A 16,237-nucleotide genomic window follows, 5' to 3' on the forward strand; every position below is an offset into this window, starting at 1 on the left:
CGATTAAATGAATTGTTTTTGTAAGACTGTTACGTTTAAAGAAGAGAAAACTAAATAAAGACAAATTATTCGGTGACGGAATATCAATGCCGGTTTGGTCAAATGTATTATGCACCAGTCAATCGGGTCCATGGAAACCAACGTAATATTCTAATCAAACAGGGCGTGGTTTAATTTCACGTGTTCATCTTGATCCAGGGTAGGAACGACGTCACTCTCATGAAAACGCCTGGGTATCCACTTCTAGCACATCCTGTTTTTGTTTTTATTAAATAAAATAAATAAAATATTAATCAATAGAAGAATAAGGTAAATAATACCTTTTCCCCAGCTGACGATTCCAACTTGTTCATATTTGCATTTCGGTCCAGTTGATTTGACGACGAGCGGACCGCCACTGTCGCCCTGCGATGATACCACCCAATAATCAACTCAATTAAAAATCTTTAATTACTATTGTTAATCCATTCACTTACTTGGCAAGTTCCTTTTCCGGGCTCATAAGCGCACATCATGTGGCTGGGGTAAGGTCTGTAGTTGTAAATTTGGCGACATTTGGATTGGTTAAGAATTCTTTTGGAAATATGGCGAAGGAAATCCGAGCCCTTTCCGCCTTCCTTTGTACGTCCCCAGCCCTTGGCAAACACCAACCTGCCTTCGTATTGGTCGTTGGATCCTTGCGGAGGCAAACAAACGGACGAGATTGTCTTGGTAAACTTGACGGGATTCTCTAGCGTCAGGATGGCGATGTCGTTGAACTAAAATTGATTCACAACTGAGATGAAATTTACGTCTAAACCGGGTCAATTGACAATAAAGCTGTATAATTCTTATTACCCAATGTTTGGGATTGTATTTCTCGTGGATTTTGATTTTGACGACGTTTCTCGACAGCTGGGCGTCGTTCCGTTTTCCGCTCAGTTCGTGCACACCCAATAAGACGATCATGTTCTTAGGGTCTTTTGGACTAAAATTAATACAAAAGAAATGGAGAAATTATTTACAGAATACAAAATTAGGACACGCTTTTATTATTAACAACTTTTATTAAATAATAATTACTCACTGGGTAGATTTTCCTTCGGTGACGCAATGAGCCGCTGTCAAGATTTTATTCCAACTGATTAATGAGCCACCGCAGAATTTATGAATGCGGTCATTGTTTTTACGCCCCAATGATACCTGGATAGTTAATTTTGATTCACATTTTCATAAACTGGTTGACATTAATTATTATGTGCTGATGTATTTAAAAATATGAAATGTGACATCACCATGTAGGGGTACTGATTTCGTTGAGCGACGTCACTGCCGACCATTCTCATCTCCTCGTTACTTCCTTCCCCAAATTCTTCAAGAGTTTGCCATTCACTTCCAGTGTTGTTTTGAGTTGACGGAAATCTTTTTGTTGTCTGGCCGCCTTCGGCTGGGCCGGAGTAAGACAACAGAACGGCCACTAAAAAGAGGATGGCGGGCTCTGACTGGCGAAATTTGCTCATTTCCTAATAAATATGTTTCGATGCGCTACAGATAATAAATTTAGTACTATAGAAGGTCCTACAATAAGCTGAACAGATGAGAGAACTTTAACAATCGCCTAAATCAAAAATGTGTTTTCCGTGTCAAATTTCGACTCAACTTCTCCCACCGACCGCTATTCAATCACTACACAACATTTTGTGCGGTTTCTTTCTATTGATTACGATTATAATTTCCAGAAAAATATAGATAACATAAGACCGCAACCCAAATATGGAAATGATAATAATTAAAAAAAAAAAATAGTGCAGCAGTCCAACCCATCAGTCTTATTTTACCTATGTTAATTCATTGAAATCAGTTCCAAATATTTATGGAAGTGGTTTCCCAAACCTACAGCAACCAACCCAAGATAACGAAGTCGCGATTATTTTTACCGTTCAATTTTTTGTTTGTTTTTAAGTTCTGTGTGATATGTGTGATATGTATATTCGGGGATCGCGAGTATGTTTAACCACTTAAAAAAATGACGAGCTGATTATTAATGAAGCGAAACATAACCGCAATCATATCCTTTTGAGTTATTGCGGGGTTGGCTTTTCCCGTTTTCCGGGATATTGCGCAGGTAATATATATAAAAGAAGTGGCAGTCATAATATAGCAGAAATGTAGTCCAGAGACTGTTCAATTGCCGATCCAGCAACGAGTTTGCATCAAATTGTAACAAGGGAATACATTTCTCAAATTTCCATAGTGTTTTCTCAACACGTTGTCGCATCAAACAAATAACGGAAATGGCCATTGAACCTTTCCAGTCAATAAGACCCACCGTCGTCATTTTGATGGCCGCTGTTTTACTCCGGACCAGCTAATAGCGCTGATGGCATCCTAGTGCATAAAAATAAAAGGTTTGTGCCAACATTGGACGAAATAACCCGAAATGAGTGGCATCAGGCACCGGGACAATTCGAGGCAAGCGACAGCCAGCAAACGAGAATGGTTGGCGGTGACGTCACTAGGAAGAATCAGTATCCCTACATGGTGAGTTATAAAATCCAGCGCAATTCCAATTAGGAACGCCAATAACTTAAAAAAAAAAGGAGACTATAACTCAATTTAGGTGGCGTTAATGAGATTAAGGAGTACTAGTCCTCAAGTATGGGATATCGCATATTGTGGGGGATCTTTATTTAGTTCAACTCACGTCTTGACATCTGCCAATTGCGTGATGACTACGTTAGGAGAAGGCAGAAAGTAAACCTTAAAATCCTATCATAATAATAGAGTAACAATCTATTCAGTGTTATTGGTTTAACTTTGAGATATTATACCTACATATAGGGCAAAGCAACTCCCTATTGACCAGGTCAAAGTCTTATTGGGTGCCCACTTTATCAACAGAAGGACAAAGACCAACGACGCCCAATTGACGAAAAACATCTGTCGAATCAAAATCCACGAGAAATACGATATGTTCAAATCGGTGAGTGTGCAATACAATATTGTGGCAGTTAATTATCCATTGATGTTGCTGATAACAGAGATTGCGTGAAACAAATTAGGCCAATGACATCGCCATCCTGACGCTGAACTCGCCTGTCAAGTACACCAAGAAAGTCAAACCCGTTTGCTTGCCTCCGCAAGGATCCAACGACCAATACGAAGGCGAATTGGCCATCGTCAAAGGATGGGGGGCTACGGGAGTGAATGGAACGAGTCCGGGAGTCCTCCAACACGTCGTGACGATGGTCACGATGATCATCTCCAACTCGAAATGTTAAGAAAGTAACCTATACCTTTCACAGTTTTCGACCACACTTTGTGCGCCTACCGACGCGGCAAACACTTTTGCGGTGTAAGTCGGTGTAAGTAGATGCTATTATGTAATAAGCAAGAAATGGCCAAGTGCTTAATGTGGTGTCCCGTTTAGGCCTATTAGTGGAAGGGTGATGCTGGAGGTCCATTAGTGATAGAATCGGACAATGCCAACAGTCAGCAACCTCGCAACCAGAAATGCCAGTGGATTCAAGTCGCCATCGCCAGCTGGGGAAGTGCGTGATTGAGATGATTTATGCTGTAACATAAGATTTTGACAGTTTGTTAATTGATTGGTTTATACATTTATTTAGATTGTGGCCAGCATGACAAAGCTGACCTTTACACTCGAGTGACGTCGTTCCTGCCCTGGATCAAGAAAGAAATGATGACGTAATTATTAGGTTAATCAAAGTTTTTGATTTGATGAGTGCTCCCCCTATGAAATCTTCCAAAATTCAAAAAGAATTCCCAATTTCACACATTTGCAACAATTCATCTGCTTCTTTCTCATCTGTTGTGTATCAGCAACTATCGTTGAGATCCTTCAAATAAATCAAGCAAAGTTCCATAGGTTTATTGTGATGTCGACTTTGTCATATTCGTTTGGACCGCGCTATGCAGCAGTATACCGCAATGATTTCCTGTTGCATTGCGGGATTACATCGGCTCATTTTGGCTGTCTTGGAACGTCGCCAGACCTTCCCATTATTAACCGGGGACCTTTTATTGTCCACTTTGTGGTTATTTCGAAAGAGCGCTGCAATAAAAATAAATAGTGTCAATGTGTATAAGTGTCCATCAATTTGAATTCCAGCCGCCCGTCGGCTTCCTTCGTTGTTTGGTCTAACGCAGTCTTGGTGTAGTATTACCCTAGCCTTGGCTGTGTCTGGTATGCGCACGCGAACATGAGAAAGGTAATAAAACTGAGTTTATGGTTTCTCAAAAGGATTCAAGGACGACGACAAGCTTCATGGTGAAGGGGATAGAACTAAGGGTCAGTCTGCTGTATGGCGGTGTGTGCCAGAGCGGAACAGCCGCTTTGATTTCAATTCTATGCGAACCCCCCGTGAAGGCAAATCACGAACGGTCCCGAAATAACTGTAGGGTGGTGTTAGTATTTAGTTGCTGGGTGACGTTGAAGCCGAGGACGCGGATCAAAAGTTGCACGGCAGTTTCGAGGGCTTTTTACTTTTCATTCAAACATCATTAAAGATACAACTCAGGTAATTCCAGCAAATTTTAAAAACAATTAATCAAAATGTGCCAATCAATTTGATGCCAGTCAAATTAAAGCCTTGATATTTTTGACAGGGGATGGGCTCGAGTAGTTCAACATCGTCTGGTGGCGGAAACGAACACACCGGTAAATTGTATTTCGATCCCCTGGCCGATCAGCCCGGAGATGGTTATTTCATCACGGATGCAGAACTGCGTGAGAGACTTGGCCAATTGGTGGAGGCATCAGAGAAGATTCTAGAGGTTAGGTATTACACGAATCCGCTTTACGGATGGCAGATCTGGCAAAACTTGCTCCATCACGCGTACATTGTTTTCGAAACGGACCAATGGTGGTGGTCCATCGAGAAAAACGAACTTGGCGTCACGATTCAACGGTCGAAAAATGAAGCATACGTTCGCGACAAGTTCCGCAGACAAGATCGCACGTCGGATTTATTTGGGAACGGAATCCAATGTGAGCAGAAATATAAAGGGAGTCACACTTTGCAAGAGCTCATTGATCACATTTATAGTAAAGACTACTTGAATGAAGAATACAATGTTGTCAGCAACAACTGCAAAGATTTCGCTGATAAAATATATCAATTCATTTGAATAAATCACCGCTCTGAACATGTATAACTGATGTGTCTCTAACGTTGATATTATATAGCCTTATCCCTGCTTTTTTTCTGCTTTGTCCACCGTCTGATTGCTAATGTGTACTGCTGCTACTACTATTTTTTATTACAACCCAAATTGATTAAAAAATAAATATAGTTTTGGGGGTTTGAGTGAATTTGAATTGACGTCATCTGTCATTTGAATCGAATTCGTTGTCAACTGTCAAGAGAGTCGGCTATCGAAAGAATAATCCTCGAACTCCTTGTTACCATCACAAGGAAAGATCCTTTGATTTTCAATTATTAAAAAAAAGAGAACAAGAGAAGGCGGGGGTCGGTGGACAACGCCCATCATTTTTGTCGGAGTACAAATTTTATAAATTCCTTTTTCTCTTTATCTTCATCGACATTCGTTTTTGGAAATATTTTCTCAACTGATGTCCTTAAACGTCACCAGATCTTCCGATTACTAACTGCCGGGGACCTTTTTTTCCAACACTTTGATGATTTCGAAAGAGCGCTGCATTTAAAAATAACTATACAGAGTGGTTCGAGGTTGCGGCCATCTTGGATGGCTATTTTCGCATGTTTGATGATGCAGCCACAACCCCACCACTCCGGAGTGTCCAATCAGAATCAGAATTCCAGCCGCCGTCGGCTTCCTTCGTTGTTTGGTCTAACGCAGTCTTGGTGTAGTATTACCCTTGGCTTTGGCTGTGTCTGGAATGCGTAGGCGAATATGAAAAACACAAAGTAATAAAACCGATTTTATGGTGCCTCAAGTCTCAAGAGAATTCAAGGACGGCAAGCTATGGTGAAGGAGATGGAAGTTGGGGGGGGGGGGGGGTAGTCTGCTGTATGGTGGTGTGTGCCAGAGCGGAACAGCCGCTTCGATTTCAATTCTATACGAACCCCATAAAGAAAAATCACGAACGGTCCCGAACTTTAGGATATGCGACAGTAGTTGCTGGGCAAGTTGCTGGGCAACGTTGAAACCGAGGACGCGAATCGGAAGTTGCACGACATCAGTTTCGAAAGTTTATATTATCGTGTTTCATTCAAACATCATTAAAAATTCCGGTTACAGCTCAGGTCATTCCAGCAGATTTTTAAAACAATTAATCAAAATGTGCCAATCAATTTGATGCCAGTCAAATTAATGCCTAGATATTTTGACAGGGGATGGGCTCGAGTAGTTCAACATCGTCTGGTGGCGGAAACGAACACATTGGAAAGTTGTATTTCGATCCTGAAGCGGATTAGCCCGAGGGAAAATTTCATAACGAATGCAGAACTGCGGAAGAGACTTAACCAATTGGTGGGGGAATCAGAGAAGATTCTGGAGGTGAAGTATTAGGCTATATTCATCCGCTTTACGGATGGCAGATCATGCAAAACTTGCTCCATCACGCGTACATTGTTTTCGAAACGGACCGGTGGTGGTGGTCCATCGAGAAAAACGAACTTGGCGTCACGATTCAACGGTCGAAGAAACTCAAATTCGTTCGCGACAAGTTCCGCAGACAAGATCGCACGACCGATTTATTTGGAGGCGGAATTCAATGCGAGAAGAAATATAAAGGGAGTCACACTGTGAAAGAGCTAATTTTTCACATTTATGTAAAGAACTACTTGAATAAAGATTACGATGTTGTCAACAAAAACTGCAAAAATTTCGCTGAAAAGATATATCAATTCATTTGAATAAATCACCGCTCTTTACATCTCAATCTCTGCTGTGTCTCTAGCGTTGATGTATAGCCTTCCCGGCCCTTCGGCACTACCACGGTCAAGGGGTCCGCAACTCAAATTTACTACAATAAAAAAGGTAAAAAAGCAAAAAAAAGTGAAAAAAGGAAAAAAAAAGGAAATTTACTTTACGTGCTAAAAGAAGGGCGCGCGCGAACGAACCCCCCCTCCTCCCCATCCCCTCCCTACCCTTTTATTTTCGCTTGAAGGAAAGCCTATCTCAAAAGTAAAAAAGGAAAAATAAAGCAAGGAAAAAGTAAAAAAAATAAAAAGTAAATTTGAGTTGCGGACCCCTTGACCACGGTCTAATTGATAATGTGTGGACTGTGTAATACTATATCATTAAAACCCAAGTCGATTCAGAAATACACAACTTTTTGGTTTGGATGAATTTAAATTGACGTCAAATTTGACTGAATGATTTCAATTGGCCGTTGGGCGCACCCGTCAACCATCTGCATTGCTCCCATGAAAAATCACAGTTCGACCGGAAAAAAAAGATGTCACCAAAAGGTTCGGATTGTGTATTTAATTTCAATTAACATTTTTATAAACTGGTTGACATTAATTATTATGTGCTGATGTATTTGCAAATCTGAAATGTGACATCACCATGTAGGGGTACTGATTCCTTTGAGCGACGACACTGCCGACCATTCGCATCTCCTCGTTACTTCCTTCCCCAAATTCTTCAGGTGTCTGCCATTCACTTCCGGTTTCGTTCAGAGTTGACGGTCCAACTGTTTTCGTTTTCCGGCCACCTTCGGCTGGACTGGAATATGACAGCAGGACGACCACAGCAACTCCCTGGTGCCCTCGTTTGAACATCCGACAATTGTAAAATTATTACTCCAGATATATTTTTATTGGAAACGTCGTTTGATAAAAAAATGAAAATAAAAATAAGGAAAAGCCGGCCATCAAAGAAAGTTTCTCACTCTTCCTCCCTGTATTACTACCACCAAGAAAGATCCTTATTCGATTCTCAGTTAAACAAGGAAGAAGGTGGGGGTCGATGGACGACGCCCATCATTTTTGTCGGAGGACAAAACTTTAAAATTGCGCATTTTTCTTCATCTTTGACATTCGTTTTCTGGGAATATATTTTGTCAACGTCGTAAAAAGAATGTGAAATAGAATAGCGGACAGTGTCGATCTCAGCCCTATTTCAGAAATCGTGGCTGACATATATTTTTAAAAAAAAGAACTTTGTGTTGTTCACAAGTTGTTGGTGCATGTGCAGTCAAAGTGCTGCGTAAGTAGTTCAGCTGATTCATTCAGGGATACATGATTTCACAAAAACAAAATCAGTGGACATATTATGTCCAGAACGCTCGTTATGTACAATAAGAGCAAAAAATAAAAAATAAAAAGGGAAAGGAAACTGTCCTGACCAAAAAGGTAATCACCTTTTTCTAGATCATTTGCCTTTTTGTTTTGTTTTACTACGATCATGGATTTGTGTGTCCTCTCTCCTCCCCAACTTCTCTTTCAGTTTTTAATTGTACACTCAAATTTAAGTGAGATAACTTGTAAGTTTGGTTGCGGACCACATTGGTTCTTGGCTCACCTTGGCTTTATGCATTTATGTAAATCTATTTCGCCCGTTTCTTAAGAAACTCGATGTATACCTTGGCGAGGAATTTATTCTGCACGTGCTCGAAAAGAAATTCGATCTATTCGACAGCAACCGATTGATCAGCCAAATCGTTGAATCGATGCAATTCAATACGAGTTTAGCAACTTGTATTTAACGACTGAAACTAGATCTTGGCATTTGGGCGAACGTGCTGTGAATAAAGGTGAGAACTCGAACCCAGTGGATTTCGAAAGAATCCAAAATCATCAAACAAAATGGGGGGAAAAAATAAAACAGACGAAACAAGAAAAACCGCCGAAAAAAAAATCAATCCAGAACTTGATTTTCCAAATTAATTGATTGGTACCCTCGAGCCAGTCCAACACTGTCGCGTACCCCATCACCTACACAAGTTTCGATTTTCATTCGGCATCAATTCATTTGCCGCTACGTCAGTCAGTCCCATTCTCTTTGATACAATTTACATAATTCGTATAAAAGATTATTCTGTATTATATATTTAGCGGTAATCAGCGGTGATAAAAATAACAAATACTTTTTTTTTTAAAGCCAGGAATACTTCAAATAGGTTTTGAGTACTTGATTATAGTTAGTATACTTTATGCCCTTTATTGAAGTCTTCAATCGCTGCTGATAAAAGGATCAGCAGATCAGCACCGAAAAAATGAAGGCAGATGGGAGAAATGTTGCTCTTCATTGCACGCGTTAATTCACGCAAAAAACGTTTGTGTGAACAACGTGAGCACAGCAATTACTCCGCTATCGCATTAATTTTCTTCTACTTTTATTTTTCCCTATGCTGGGGTGTGGCTGATGGCCTTACCTTTTTCGGTTTGTGTATATTTTACCCCTTTTTTTAATCGAGCATTCGCTGCTGTCGTTTTCCCCTTAATTAATATCAAGTTGACTTCAACAAACACAAAAGTTAAAAAAAAAAACAAAAAAAAAAACAAAACAGAGCCAGTCTGTAACAGGTTGCTGGTCGCTACTTTTATTTCATTTCCAAGATATCCCTAGCTGTCTCTGCGCTCTTAGTTGGAGTCAAAAAGTAGTAAGTGTTAACTTTTCATTCACCGCCGGGAGTCAATTTATATTATACGTTTCTACGTCAAACGAAAAAAGCAGTCGAGTTAAAATACAGGCTACGGTTGAGCGCGGTTGAGAAATTTCCAGGAATTTTCGGTTTTGGCAACCAATGGGAAAAATGCGGATCTTTCGAAAGATATGGATCAGTTGGATCACCCCCAGGTTGATTATTTTGGTTCATTTTTTTTTTCTAAAAATTGCAACTCTTTTTTTTTTTCGAATGAAACTCCAAAATTTTCTTGCCCAATTAAGTATAATCAGGTGTCTCCCAACTTCAGCGAGATGCAGTGGTCCGTTTAGCGAGCTCCAGTCAAGACCGATTTTACATATACATGTGTGCTGGGGTTCAGCAACCACCGCTAACGTGAATAAAGTTGTGTCATCCATTAGTACATAGCAGCTCTATAGTTATTACGCGTATTTCTCCTTCAGCGCACTCCAAGTGATGGAAAATGGTAAGGAAAACATTGAACAACTTCCACCTAACACTTGAATATCAAAGCAAATAACGCAAACTCGTCTTGTAATATTATGTAATCAGTTAACAAGGGAGAGCTCTTTGGCGATAATTGATTGATAAATGTGTTCTGTTCTTCTATTATATAATGCTTTGATTGTTTTGTCCATTCAGAGAAAACTTTCAGGCGGAAGATGACGTTGTTATCCGGCGGATGGCCCCTGGATCCACACGTCGAGAGCGGATTCAACTACAAATATTTCCCGATCGACAGCGTCTTGAGGTTTAACCTGGTGGAGGATCTCGTTCTCTGGCGTCAAGGATATAGTTCTCATTTGGTATGAACATATGAAGAACTTAACAAGTCTGTTTATCGAATAATATTTATTTTTTTTTATTCTTGACTATTATTTTCTAATTAGGAAGAAAGCATACTTTGTACTCTGAAGCCGGAGAATATGATTAATATCGACACCATGATTGTCGGCATTATGGGTTGCTTGTTTTCCAGGAACAAAGTGATCCTCCAACACTTTCAAAATTTTGAAGCCACATTCGAAAAGTCCTCCATCATTTCGACGATCCTGGGTAATTTTATTTTGAATACTACTATTCCGTTCCTCTAATATTCGATTGATTTAAAAAACTGATTTCTCAATCAACAGGAACTGCAGCGAGAAAACACGGACCCTATCTGGACGTCGTTTTGTGCACGTCAATCATGAAAAATTGGTTTTATCCCCAAACCATAATACCAATAACATATGGTTACATTTAAATGTCGTGCTTATTGGCGTTTTTAGGAAACACAATAATTCCTTTTGCTATTTACACATAAATACCTATGTTGCCAAGAAAAAATTAGTTAGTTCGCAAATCAAACGTCGACTTAATGTTCTTGATTTTATTCTACTTGAAATCTGCGGTGAAGACATGACGCTGTGTTTAAACGATTTCATCATTTCGAATTGGTAGAGTTGAATTGTTTTATTTAGCGATGGATGTATTAAATACAACACTAGATAGTCAGCTGGATACACTACGGATGGATGGAATCGATGTGATGACGTCATTTGAATCAAAATTGGAGATAAGTCGCCCATCATGGATGTCTCTTCTTACCACACGGAAATCAGGAAAGATCCTTGAAAGTTGATTTTCCTGCCCTGGAAAATCGGCCATTAAAGAAAGTTTCTCACTTTTCCTCCCCGTTTGACTACCACCAAAAAAGATCCTTCGATTCTCAGTTAAACAAAAGAAGGTAAAGGTCGATGGACGATGACGCCCATTATTTTTGTCGGAGAACAACATTTTTTAAAAAATTGCGCGTTACTCTTTTTCCTCTTCATCGACATTCGTTTTTTGGAAATTTTATCAATCACTGTCCTTGAAGGTTACCACTTCCCATAAATCGGCAACCTATTTTCAAACGTTTTTCACTTTGTTGATTCGCGGCACAGAAAACCGGAATGTCAATCTCAGCAATTCCAGAATAATAATTGTTTTATTGTTCAAAAGTTGTTAGATGTGCAGTCAATGTGCTGCGCTGACTTATTCCAGAGTGTTTGAAATTTAATTTGACAATGTGACGCGAGTGTAGGATACCAACAAGTGTTTCACGAAGGTCAAATGTATTCCACATGAACAACCCATCAGAGTCAATCATATCCACGAGAAACTATACTGCGTGTTCATCTTGATCCAAGGTAAGAACGACGTCACTCTCATTAAAACGCTCGGGTATTCACTTCTAGCACATCCTGTTATTTTTCTAGATAACTTAAAAAAAAATAGTGGAACGACTTGTTCATATTTGCATTCCCATGTGTGCGATTTGACAACGAGAGGACCACCACTGTCACCCTGCCATACAACACCACAGAGTTAAATACTTGGCTCAGTTTTTAAACTTTTTCATAACACATTCACTTACTTGACAAGTTCTTTTTCAATGTTCATAGGCGCACTTCATGCTGTGGTTTTGGTACTCGTAGGATTTCAAAATGCAACGGCATATCTCGGTAGAAACAACTATTTTAGTGGCATGGCGAAGGAAATCTGAGGCAGTTCCATCTTCTTCGGTGTGTCCCCAGCCCTTGGCGTACACCGCCCTGCCGTCGTAACTATCGGTGGATCCATGCGGAGGCAAACAGACGGGTGAGATGGATTCGGCGGGATTCGGTGAACGTAGCCTAACGTGATGGCCCAACGTTAGGATGGCGATGTCGTTGAACTAAATTATTTAAAAAAAAATTTACTTTTATCCATCGATAGGATTGATTTAAGCGCTGGAATTATCACCAAATCTTCCGGATTGTATTAATTCTCGTGGATTTTGATTTTGACGACTTTGATGGACAGTTGGGCGTCGTTTCGACTTCCGCTCAGTTCGTGCGCACCCAGTAGGACGATCCAATTCTCCGGGTATTTTAGTCTAAAATCAAAAGGAAAGAGGAAATAAGAAATGGGAAATCAATTACTATTAATCAAATTTGCACTTGGTAGATCCTTTTTCGGTGACACAGTGAGCAGCTGTCAGGATTTCATTCCTGCTGATTAGTGAGCCACCGCAGGATTTATAAACGCGGCCTTTGCGTTCAACACCCAATGACACCTGTGACGGAATAATTACATTTGGATTAACGGGTGATATTTGTATTTCAATAAATAGTTATAACTTGAGTGCTGATGTATTATTTGAAATTTGATCTCACCATGTAGGGGTACTGATTCCGTTGAGCGACGACACTGCCGACCATTCTCATCTCCGCGTTGTTTTTGTCCTCAAATTCTTCGGACCTGTCTGCCACTCATATCCGATATCCTTCAAATACCAACTGTTTTCAAGGTTCAAAGGTTTTCGAAGGTCCAACACTTTTCGTTTTCTGGCCGCCTTCGGCTGGGCCGGAGTAAGACATCAGGACGGCCACTAAAAAGAGAATGGCGAACCCTGACTGGCGTAATTGGCTCATTTTCTAATTATGTTGAATGCGCCAAAGATAATCGATTAAATGCTGGAAGGTCCTAATAAATTGAATATGGGAGAGGAAATAACAATAAATAAGTAAAATAACCTATGAATTAAGAAATCTTTTTCCCTGTCAAAATTGGACTCAACTTCTCCCGTTGACCGCTTTTCATTCACTACACCAAATTTCTGTTCTTTTTTTTATTGAAAAGTGAAAATGCCAGGTAAATGGAATCTCGTTACGCAAAAGGAAATAATTGCGGTAGGCCTACTCTGAACAGTGCGGTTCAACCCACTTTACTCCTTATAGCCTTTAGCCTTTAGCAATTAATTATCAGCTCAAAATATTAATTTCTGGAAGTGGTTCCACACCAGCAGCCAACCCGAGATACCAACGACACGGTTTTCGCCGTTCAGTCTTTTCCCTTAATTGTGCCCTCGTTTAAACTTCCAACAATTCACAAAATCGACATCACTAAAACAACGAGACTTTGCTTGTTGTTTATTCGGCCGATTTCAACGTTATAATTGCTGCTGATGCAACAGATAAGAAAGAACCCAATTAAATATTCAAAATGCATCCGATTGTATTTATTCTGATTGAATTGTGTTTTAATGTCGGCATTGTTGTTGGCAATCAAAGAAAGGCAATCACCTTATCTAGATTTGCCTACTTCTCTTTTGTCTTAACCTACACTCCAATTGAAGTGAGATAACAAGTTTTCGCAAAAGCGTTTTGGGTCTCCCCACAGTGGTTCATCGCTCACATTTGCATAAATTTATTATGCAATATGTAAATCTATTTCACTTGTTTCTTTTAAGAAACTAGATGTATACCTTGACGAGGAAATGATTCTATACACGCGCTCTAAAAGAAATTCGATCTATTCGACAACAACCAAGCGATTGATCAGCAAAATAGTTGAATCAATTCAATTCAACTAGTTTAGCAGCTTGTTATAAAAGACTGAAACTAGATTTTGCATGTGGGCGTTCGAACGTGTTGTGAATAAAGGTGAGAACTCGAATCTCGTCGATTTCGAAAAAATCCAAAATGTGCAATCAAACAATAAAATAAAATAAAATAAAATAAATAAAAAATGGGATAAACCGCCGAAAAAAAAAATCAACCAAGAACGACTCGCCAAATTTAATTCATCACCTTCAAGTTTCAATTTTCATTTGCCGCCCAGTCAGTCAGTCCCATATACCCTAGAGATAATTTACATTCGTTTAAGATTATTTATTCTGTAGTGGCTACCACTGTCCACTGCTGTATATAACAGCAGCGATAAAATACTTTTAAAAAAAGGTCATCGGGGATACTTCAAACCAGTTTTTTCCTACTTTAAAAGCGTTTCTAAGTAGCCTACATAAGAAAAACCTATTTCAAGTATTCCTGATGGCCTGTTTTACGTCTTCAATCGCCGCTGATAAATTTGGGCCCCGAAAAAATTGAAGGAAGATGAGCGAATAAAATGTTTCTCCAGCACATTGTACGCGTCAATATTCACGCAAACGTTTGATTAGAGTTTAATAGTTTAAAATGTGCATGTGCTGTGTGAATTAGCCCTCTATATCGCGTTAATTTCCATTTTTATTCTTTCCCTTGCAGCTGGGTGTGGCTGATGGCCTTCCCTTTTAAGGTCTTCTGCTGCCAACTCGTTGTTTTCCGTAATTAAATATCAAGTTGACTTTGACAACACCAATCTTAAAGAAAATAGAGCAAGCCATCAGCACGTGTCAGCTCGACAGCTCGACTTTTTTGCATAAAATAAAAGTCGCAAATTTTATTTCATTTTCAAGATATACATCTGCGCTCGCGGAGTCAAAAAAGCAAGTGTTAACTGTTCATTCACCGCCGGGAGACAATAATTTATTGCGTTTCTCCGTCAAAAGGGGGGAAAAAAAATCAGCCAGAGCCACACTCACTGTAATACATGTTATGGACGGTTAGGGATTTTCCGAGAATTCGGTTTTGGGTTCCATGGTGAAATAATGCAAATCTTTCGAAAGATATGTTAATTTCAATCAGGTCGATATTTCTATTGGCTTTTTTCGCCAAATTATTCGTCGTGGAACTCGGAAATTTCTTTGCCAAATTCAATTTCATCGTGTGACCAACTTCAGCGAGGTACAGTTGTCCGTTTAGCGTTCTCCACTCAAGACCGATTTTTCAATACATATGTATGGAGTTCAGAAACCACCGCTAGCGTGAATAAAGTTGTGTCATTCATCGCGCATTTGTTCTTGCGCACACTTCAGCAAGTGATGGAAAATGGTAAGGAAAACATTGAACAACTTAGCCTACTTGAAATCTATTAAGATCAAAGCAAATGACGCATAAACTCGTCTTATTGCTGGAATCAGTCGACAGGGGGAGAGCTCTTTTTTGGTGATAATTGATTGATATAAATGTGTCCTTTTAATCATGCTTTGATCGTTGTCCATTCAGAGACATTTTTCAGACGGAAAATGACGTTGTTATCCGGCGGATGGCCCCTGGATCCCCACGTCAAATGCGGATTCAACTACAAATATTTCCCGATCGACAGCGTCTTGAGGTTCAACCTGGTGGAGGATCTCGTTCTCTGGCGTGAAGGATATAGTTCTCATTTGGTATGAACATATGAAGAACTTAATAAGTCTGTTTATCGAATGATATTTCTTTTTTTTTAATTCTTGACTATTATTTTCTAATTAGGAAGAAAGCTTAATTCGTACTTTAAAGCCGGAGGATATGATTAATATCGACACCATGATTGTCGGCATTTTAATTTGCTTATTTTCCAGGAACAAAGTGATCCTCCAACACTTTCAAAATTTTGAAGCCACATTCGAAAAGTCCTCCGTCATTTCGACGATTCTGAGTAATTCTATTTGTAATAATAAGCCGTTCCTCTAATATTCGATTGATTTAAAAAACTGATTTGTCAATCAACAGGAACTGCAGCGAGAAAACACGGACCCTATCTGGACATCGTTTCGTGCAGGTCAATCATGAAAAATTGGTTTTATCCCAATAACGTAATAGCAATAACATATGGTTACATTTAAATGTCGTGCTCATCGGCGTTGTTAGGAAACACAATAATTCCTTTTGCTATTTACACATAAATGCCTATGTTGCCAAGAAAAAATTAGTTAGTTCGCAAATCAAACGTCGACTTAATGTTCTTGATATTACACTCGAAATCTGCGGTGAAGACATGACGCTGTGTTTAAACGATTTTATCATT

At 39.5% G+C, this 16,237-nt stretch overlaps 4 protein-coding genes and 4 long non-coding RNA genes across 11 annotated transcripts; 4 read left to right on the plus strand and 4 right to left on the minus strand.

The window, feature by feature from the left end:
- Window positions 1-65: 65 nt before the first annotated feature.
- Window positions 66-13,130, minus strand: LOC124328552 (trypsin alpha-3-like). 2 transcript variants are annotated; one of them, XM_046787392.1, is made up of 6 exons: window positions 12,745-13,130; window positions 1,067-1,182; window positions 838-967; window positions 477-758; window positions 321-405; window positions 66-253 (listed from the first exon to the last, which is right to left on the minus strand). In XM_046787392.1, exons 1-6 carry the CDS (start codon window positions 12,793-12,795, stop codon window positions 177-179), a joined length of 741 nt encoding a protein of 246 aa, XP_046643348.1. In that variant the 5' UTR covers window positions 12,796-13,130; the 3' UTR covers window positions 66-176. The 2 variants fall into 2 exon arrangements, with proteins under 2 accessions (XP_046643348.1, XP_046643346.1); XM_046787390.1 differs by lacking the exon at window positions 12,745-13,130 and adding an exon at window positions 1,275-1,776.
- LOC124328645 lies at window positions 2,779-3,052 on the minus strand. Its single transcript, XR_006916414.1, has 2 exons — window positions 2,978-3,052; window positions 2,779-2,868 (listed from the first exon to the last, which is right to left on the minus strand). It is a non-coding gene; the product is annotated as an uncharacterized LOC124328645 (long non-coding RNA).
- LOC124328622 lies at window positions 3,241-3,863 on the plus strand. The gene is made up of 3 exons (XR_006916384.1): window positions 3,241-3,334; window positions 3,419-3,530; window positions 3,609-3,863. It is a non-coding gene; the product is annotated as an uncharacterized LOC124328622 (long non-coding RNA).
- LOC124328583 lies at window positions 4,081-6,888 on the plus strand. Of its 2 annotated transcripts, XM_046787435.1 has the most exons (3): window positions 4,081-4,211; window positions 4,609-5,158; window positions 6,862-6,888. In XM_046787435.1, exons 1-2 carry the CDS (start codon window positions 4,203-4,205, stop codon window positions 5,128-5,130), a joined length of 531 nt encoding a protein of 176 aa, XP_046643391.1. In that variant the 5' UTR covers window positions 4,081-4,202; the 3' UTR covers window positions 5,131-5,158; window positions 6,862-6,888. The 2 variants fall into 2 exon arrangements, with proteins under 2 accessions (XP_046643391.1, XP_046643392.1); XM_046787436.1 differs by lacking the exon at window positions 6,862-6,888 and having other exon boundaries at window positions 4,609-5,305.
- On the minus strand, window positions 4,768-7,296 carry LOC124328629. The gene is made up of 3 exons (XR_006916394.1): window positions 7,187-7,296; window positions 6,537-6,918; window positions 4,768-4,823 (listed from the first exon to the last, which is right to left on the minus strand). It is a non-coding gene; the product is annotated as an uncharacterized LOC124328629 (long non-coding RNA).
- On the plus strand, window positions 7,725-16,211 carry LOC124328589. 2 transcript variants are annotated; one of them, XM_046787442.1, is made up of 4 exons: window positions 7,725-8,288; window positions 15,454-15,617; window positions 15,703-15,868; window positions 15,943-16,211. In XM_046787442.1, the coding sequence occupies exons 2-4, from the start codon at window positions 15,474-15,476 to the stop codon at window positions 16,053-16,055; spliced, it is 423 nt and encodes a 140-aa protein (XP_046643398.1). In that variant the 5' UTR covers window positions 7,725-8,288; window positions 15,454-15,473; the 3' UTR covers window positions 16,056-16,211. The 2 variants fall into 2 exon arrangements, with proteins under 2 accessions (XP_046643398.1, XP_046643397.1); XM_046787441.1 differs by lacking the exon at window positions 7,725-8,288 and adding an exon at window positions 15,147-15,279.
- Window positions 9,039-10,983, plus strand: LOC124328590. The gene is made up of 4 exons (XM_046787443.1): window positions 9,039-10,028; window positions 10,205-10,368; window positions 10,453-10,618; window positions 10,696-10,983. The coding sequence occupies exons 1-4, from the start codon at window positions 10,019-10,021 to the stop codon at window positions 10,806-10,808; spliced, it is 453 nt and encodes a 150-aa protein (XP_046643399.1). The 5' UTR covers window positions 9,039-10,018; the 3' UTR covers window positions 10,809-10,983.
- On the minus strand, window positions 12,376-12,732 carry LOC124328656. The gene is made up of 2 exons (XR_006916426.1): window positions 12,529-12,732; window positions 12,376-12,464 (listed from the first exon to the last, which is right to left on the minus strand). It is a non-coding gene; the product is annotated as an uncharacterized LOC124328656 (long non-coding RNA).
- Window positions 16,212-16,237: the final 26 nt, after the last annotated feature.

This window comes from Daphnia pulicaria, chromosome 3 (genome assembly GCF_021234035.1).
Source record: "Daphnia pulicaria isolate SC F1-1A chromosome 3, SC_F0-13Bv2, whole genome shotgun sequence".
NCBI lineage: Eukaryota > Metazoa > Arthropoda > Branchiopoda > Diplostraca > Daphniidae > Daphnia > Daphnia pulicaria.

What these genes read in the sequence shown, in the direction of transcription:
- LOC124328552 (XM_046787390.1), bottom strand. Translation starts at nt 1,499, where the DNA reads ATGAGCAAATTTCGCCAGTCAGAGCCCGCCATCCTCTTTTTAGTGGCC. An exon ending in GAAATCAGTACCCCTACATG is followed by an intron (nt 1,183 to 1,274) that starts GTGATGTCACAT and finishes TTAACTATCCAG; the next exon opens with GTATCATTGGGGCGTAAAAA. An exon ending in ACCGAAGGAAAATCTACCCA is followed by an intron (nt 968 to 1,066) that starts GTGAGTAATTAT and finishes TATTAATTTTAG; the next exon opens with TCCAAAAGACCCTAAGAACA.
- LOC124328589 (XM_046787441.1), top strand. An exon ending in AAGGATATAGTTCTCATTTG is followed by an intron (nt 15,618 to 15,702) that starts GTATGAACATAT and finishes TTTTCTAATTAG; the next exon opens with GAAGAAAGCTTAATTCGTAC. An exon ending in CGTCATTTCGACGATTCTGA is followed by an intron (nt 15,869 to 15,942) that starts GTAATTCTATTT and finishes GTCAATCAACAG; the next exon opens with GAACTGCAGCGAGAAAACAC.
- LOC124328590 (XM_046787443.1), top strand. An exon ending in AAGGATATAGTTCTCATTTG is followed by an intron (nt 10,369 to 10,452) that starts GTATGAACATAT and finishes TTTTCTAATTAG; the next exon opens with GAAGAAAGCATACTTTGTAC. An exon ending in CATCATTTCGACGATCCTGG is followed by an intron (nt 10,619 to 10,695) that starts GTAATTTTATTT and finishes CTCAATCAACAG; the next exon opens with GAACTGCAGCGAGAAAACAC.